The 6,078-nt window shown below is 34.6% G+C and overlaps 1 protein-coding gene across 1 annotated transcript; it reads right to left on the bottom strand.

The window, feature by feature from the left end:
* Positions 1-601: 601 nt before the first annotated feature.
* zgc:110319 (uncharacterized protein LOC796111 homolog) lies at positions 602-5,496 on the bottom strand. The gene is made up of 8 exons (XM_058795973.1): positions 5,370-5,496; positions 4,704-4,783; positions 4,413-4,548; positions 4,260-4,326; positions 4,055-4,166; positions 3,897-3,960; positions 1,361-1,535; positions 602-1,257 (listed from the first exon to the last, which is right to left on the bottom strand). Exons 1-8 carry the CDS (start codon positions 5,423-5,425, stop codon positions 1,189-1,191), a joined length of 759 nt encoding a protein of 252 aa, XP_058651956.1. The 5' UTR covers positions 5,426-5,496; the 3' UTR covers positions 602-1,188.
* Positions 5,497-6,078: the final 582 nt, after the last annotated feature.

Here is a 6,078-nt window from a genome sequence, read left to right as displayed (position 1 = left end):
TTAGGCACATTGCTTTCAGAAATTAACACTCTTTTTATTATTTATTTCTTATGCTGTGTTGCTTGCAAAGTTTTTTCCAATGGCATAGTAGTAAACAGGCAAATCTGTTTAAATGTCCCCTGAAAGTTTGATTTTTAGGTTTTTTAAGTTTCTAAAATAATTTCTGATCAAACAGGACAATAGTCCAATTGTTTTTGTAAAGTAAAACACACTCACTAACTGAATGAATGAATAAAAATTGCTGTTCATAAAATTAAAAAAAAAAAAAAAACCTTTCATTTTAAGAATTAGTTCCAAAATTCCACCATATACATGTGTAATGCTCATATCCCAAAAAGATTTAATGCTGTTAAGTGCTTCAAAGAACCGTTTCTGCACATTTTTATATTACATATTCAAATTTACCATTCTGGAGCAATTCGTGAAACATGTTAGTTCATAAATATGTTGACCTTTTTACACCAAAATGAAAAATTGAGAAAAAAGAAAAAGACAACAATGCAGAAAAATGCACATTCAACTATTTGTTTCAAAAGTATTTTAACCCAAGGGGGAGAAAAGTGGTAAACAGTAGGACCAATATCTACACCAAGACGATCACTAATTTATACACAACTGTTTTATTTTATTATAGGTCCGCCAGAACTGCTGGATGGATGAATGATCACGAATACAGACTTTCACAACTGATCTCATTCTCAAAGTCTCTTAGAGCTGTGGAAGATCTGCATTACTTCAAATGCTCATTTCAGGTTTGAGAATGTATCAGGCACACAGCATTGTATTTCTGCTATAAAAGAACTCCCACTTAATTTCTGCACTCACCAGACATCTAGGTGAAATTGCAATGTTCAATAAACATAGTAATTAAAAGCATAACCATCTTCAATTTAACCTTTTCTCTCAGACAAGTAACAAACCTGTTAAGAATCCTCGTAACTCAGTGAGTGCCAGTCAAAACACGTAAAGGTGTGGAAATGTGCAGAGCTCAGTTGTCTTGTAATTGCAATCACAATATTGCACTATATTATATTACAAACAGAATAACTTACATCTTTGAGCTTGGTTAAATATAACATTATATTCTAGATTCTGCACCTTACATATACAGCTTCCTTATGGAGTGTCTGGATACCAATAGCAATAGCAAATTGAAATATGTAGACATCAGAGCTGGGTCTTATGCTACTAGTCTTGCAATTTCTTCTCCACTTCTGCAAACACCTTCATGTTGATCTCATCCACTTCGTCCTCGACCTTATTAAATGAAAAAATATGCAATAATGAATAATGAAACTCATGATCTCTGTAGGTAAATATGCAAAAGATGTTCTCATGAATACGGATTTATATCTCCCACCTGTTCTACCTTGTCCACCTCGGGTATATAAAACTGCAGCATGTTCTGGATGCCATTTTTTAGGGTAACTGTGGAGCTGGGACAGCCTGTACAGGAGCCAACCAGCTTCAGCTTCACTGTGCTATTCTCAAAGCCTTTGAATATGACATCGCCACCATCCTCCTGAACCGTGGGTCTTAAAGAAAGAAGACAAAGCACTAAACTCTGCTGTTCTTTCAATACATAACTAGCTACTGATTTAAATGTCCTGTCCATATATACAGTAATTTTACTGTGTTGTGCTAAAAGCTTTTCATGCTTATGGCTAGTATTGACATTCTAAAAAATTATAAATTAATCATTATAAAAAGTGGCAACATGAAATAATAAAGATGAAACATGCTTTCAATATTTTTTTGGAATGAAAATTGAATTTGTTATGAGGAACCTTGTCAAGAAAAGAAAAAGATTATTGAAATTTATCAGGTATACATCAGATATAATACTGTGAAATATTACAATTTAAAATAACTACATTCTATTTTAACAAATATATATATATTTTACAATGTAATTTATTCCTGTGATGGCAAAGCTGAATTTTCAGCATCATTACTCCAGTCTTCAGTGTCACATGACCTTTCAGAAATTAATATGCTCAAAAACATTTCTTCTTATTATCAATGTTGAAACCAGTTGTGCTGCTTAATATTTTTGTGGAAACAAATAAATTTTTTAGGATTCTTTGATGAAAGTGTTAACAGCATTTATTTTAAATAAAAGTATTTTGTAACAATATAAATGTCTTTAATATCACTTTGGATCAGTTTAATGAATCCTTGCTCGAAAAATTACTCGTGTGTATGTATATATATATATATGTGTATATATATATATATATATACACACACACACAGGTGCATCTCAATAAATTAGAATGTCGTGGAAAAGTTCATTTCTTTCAGTAATTCAACTCAAATTGTGAAACTCGTGTATTAAATAAATTCAAGACTGAAGTAGTTTAAGTCTTTGGTTCTTTTAATTGTGATGATTTTGGCTCACATTTAACAAAAACCCACCAATTCACTATCTCAACAAATTAGAATACTTCATAAGACCAATAAAAAAAACATTTTTAGTGAATTGTTGGCCTTCTGGAAAGTATTTTCATTGACTGTATATGTACTCAATGCTTGGTAGAGGCTCCTTTTACTTTAATTACTGCCTCAATTCGGCGTGGCATGGAGGTGATCAGTTTGTGGCACTGCTGAGGTGGTATGGAAGCCCAGGTTTCTTTGACAGTGGCCTTCAGCTCATCTGCATTTTTTGGTCTCTTGTTTCTCATTTTCCTCTTGACAATAACCCATAGATTCTCTATGGGGTTCAGGTCTGGTGAGTTTGCTGGCCAGTCAAGCACACCAACACCATGGTCATTTAACCAACTTTTGGTGCTTTTGGCAGTGTGGGCAGGTGCCAAATCCTGCTGGAAAATGAAATCAGCATCTTTAAAAAGCTGATCAGCAGAAGGAAGCATGAAGTGCTCCAAAATTTCTTGGTAAACGGGTGCAGTGACTTGTGGACCAACACCAGCAGATGACATTGCACCCCAAATCATCACAGACTGTGGAAACTTAACACTGGACTTCAAGCAACTATGAGCTTCTCCACTCTTCCTCCAGACTCTAGGACCTTGGTTTCCAAATGAAATACAAAACTTGCTCTCATCTGTAAAGAGGACTTTGGACCACTGGGCAACTGTCCAGTTCTTCTTCTCCTTAGCCCAGGTAAGACGCCTCTGACGTTGTCTGTGGTTCAGGAGTGGCTTAACAAGAGGAATACGACAACTGTAGCCAAATTCATTGACACATCTGTGTGTGGTGGCTCTTGATGCCTTGACCCCAGCCTCAGTCCATTCCTTGTGAAGTTCACCCAAATTCTTGAATCGATTTTGCTTGACAATCCTCATAAGGCTGCGGTTCTCTCAGTTGGTTGTGCATCTTTTTCTTCCACACTTTTTCCTTCCACTCAACTTTCTGTTAACATGCTTGGATACAGCACTCTGTGAACAGCCAGCTTCTTTGGCAATGAATGTTTGTGGCTTACCCTCCTTGTGAAGGGTGTCAATGATTGTCTTCTGGACAACTGTCAGATCAGCAGTCTTCCCCATGATTGTGTAGCCTAGTGAACCAAACTGAGAGACCATTTTGAAGGCTCAGGAAACCTTTGCAGGTGTTTTGAGTTGATTAGCTGATTGGCATGTCACCATATTCTAATTTGTTGAGATATTGTATTGGTGGGTTTTTGTTAAATGTGAGCCAAAATCATCACAATTAAAAGAACCAAAGACTTAAACTACTTCAGTCTGTGTGCATTGAATTTATTTAATACACGAGTTTCACAATTTGAGTTGAATTACTGAAATAAATGAACTTTTCCACGACATTTTGATTTATTGAGATACACCTGTATATGTATATATATATATATATATATAATTTATACAGACCCCAAACCTTTAAACTATAGTGCATTTTGAATCAAAACAATATAAACATACCTGATCCGTGTGTCTAAAAGCTCCTTAATCATTAAGACAATTTCATCATCATCTTCTGTAATACCTTAAGAATAAAGATACAAATTTTAAATATAATGTATCAAAATGTATTTAGTCAATTTGCACATGTATTTAGTCAATGTGTATGTTTCACTCACTGCTCTCAGCATGTGCTGCTCCCATTGTGATGGCCTCGCCACTCTCAAAGAACTTAGTAATGACCTCAATAGCATGCCGCTTAATGTCTGTCCATTCAACATCATCGTCTGTCTTTAATAAGTAACAACAAATTTACAAATTGAGTTAAATGCAACATTCAAAAAGGCTAGCAACCAAACAGACTGTCTTATTGCTGAACACTACCTTGGTCAATGTGATAAAATCCGGGCCATAAAAGACACTTTTTATGCCTTCAATTTGGAAAAGATCCCTGTTGGATGATTATAACAAATGTATTTAATACACAGCAAGACTTTACCCTTAATGTGCAAAAGGACACTATATTTTGAAGCTTACCTGGCTAAAGGGGAACTCTCTGCCGAGTTTGTTGTTGGGAAATCTCGAGTCCCCGTCCCCAGCACAGGCTTACCGGGAAGAAACTTTAGACTTCTGGGGTTTGGTGTGTCTTGAGTTAAAATTGAAATCATTCGCACTGCAATAAATAAAAAATAAAAAAAGTCCTCAATAAGATCACAAGACTTTTCAATATTAAATTCAACAGCATTACAAGCTTTTATTCATCAAAACTAAGTGATCTGTCATGGAATAAAGAGGATATCAGGTAAAAAAAAAAATAATATGCCTCACCTGAGAATGGTTTGCATTCATACTGTTTTCTATGGGCAGCCCACAATGAATAGCACGGATTTCTGTCATTTACAGGCAATCTAAGAGAGAATATACGAGATTACAGTCTCTACACTCATTATAAAGGCATTTAAAGTATATATATATATATATATATATATATATATATATATATATATATATATATATATATATATATATATATATATATATGTGTGTGTGTGTGTGAAGAGTTCAGATGCAAAAGCCTCTATGTGCCATCTGAAATTTTCATCTAAAATGAGCATTTTATCAGGCTCCTGTGTTCTGGAAATGTATCCTAATGGAAATGTATAGGTCCTTTTCTATGCAATTAAAGTGAAATAACTAAACATAAATATAGGAGCCTGATAAAAATGCTAATTTTAGAAGAAAATTTCAGATGGCACATAGAGGCTTTTGCATCTGAACTCTTCATATATATATATATATATATATATATATATATATATATATATTCTTTTATGACAGATAAAGTTAATACCAAGGTAATCGTGTAACTGTAGTATTTTGGTGGAAACTACGGTTACTGTGGTAAACCAGCACAATCATCATTTGACATTATATTATGCAACAATACACATCTTCGATTTCAATACTGTTAAAGATGCAATATGTATTTCCAACCTCAAATGATGTGACCGTATGAAGCGCAGTAGACTCCATCTTACAGACGCCGCCATTTCGATTGTTTTGAAATTTAGGACCCCAAAGCGGACAACAACTCTCCTGCTGAAAAATACGACTGTGTGTATGGTAAATGAATATTGTGTGTTGTTAAAAAATATATATAGTGCTTATAAAAATATGTGGCGAAATGCATATGAAATCAGAGTGAATCACGACAAAACAACTGCATTGCACCTGACATGCCGACACAAAAAGAGGCGCATGTGGACGTTTTCTAGCGCTTCCTTTCTTAAAGGGATAGTTTCAGAAATGTTACCTCAAAATGAAAATGACAAAATGACAATTAGCCCAAAATGAAAATGTACTCACATCCATGACTAATTAAACTACGTTTACTTTCTCTTTTGCATAACACGTTAGATATTAGACAGAATGCAGCATTCACCTTTGTGTAAAGGAGGTGTAAGTTGGGGGGGGGGCAATGTAATGAATGGTCAGTCTGTCAGTCTCTCACATGCTGCCTTACATTTCCTGTTGTCTTCTTAAAAAGTTTTGTGACTAATAATGTATGCAGGATGTGGGTTGTTGATGTCTTATGTCTTTATGTGGACTGAGATGCAATCAAATTAAGATTCTAAAAGTCGGTATTAAAGCATTGAACGGAAAGACTGCATTTATATGATGTAGGCCCTAATTATATAATTCA

This window comes from Onychostoma macrolepis, chromosome 13 (assembly GCF_012432095.1).
Source record: "Onychostoma macrolepis isolate SWU-2019 chromosome 13, ASM1243209v1, whole genome shotgun sequence".
Lineage (NCBI taxonomy): Eukaryota > Metazoa > Chordata > Actinopteri > Cypriniformes > Cyprinidae > Onychostoma > Onychostoma macrolepis.
The sequence above is the reverse complement of the archived record's forward strand: the minus strand, read 5'-3'. Positions and strand labels throughout refer to the sequence as shown.

What these genes read in the sequence shown, in the direction of transcription:
- zgc:110319 (XM_058795973.1), bottom strand. Translation starts at nt 5,425, where the DNA reads ATGGCGGCGTCTGTAAGATGGAGTCTACTGCGCTTCATACGGTCACAT. An exon ending in ATTTTATCACATTGACCAAG is followed by an intron (nt 4,167 to 4,259) that starts GTAGTGTTCAGC and finishes TACTTATTAAAG; the next exon opens with ACAGACGATGATGTTGAATG. An exon ending in AGCAGCACATGCTGAGAGCA is followed by an intron (nt 3,961 to 4,054) that starts GTGAGTGAAACA and finishes TTTATTCTTAAG; the next exon opens with GTATTACAGAAGATGATGAT.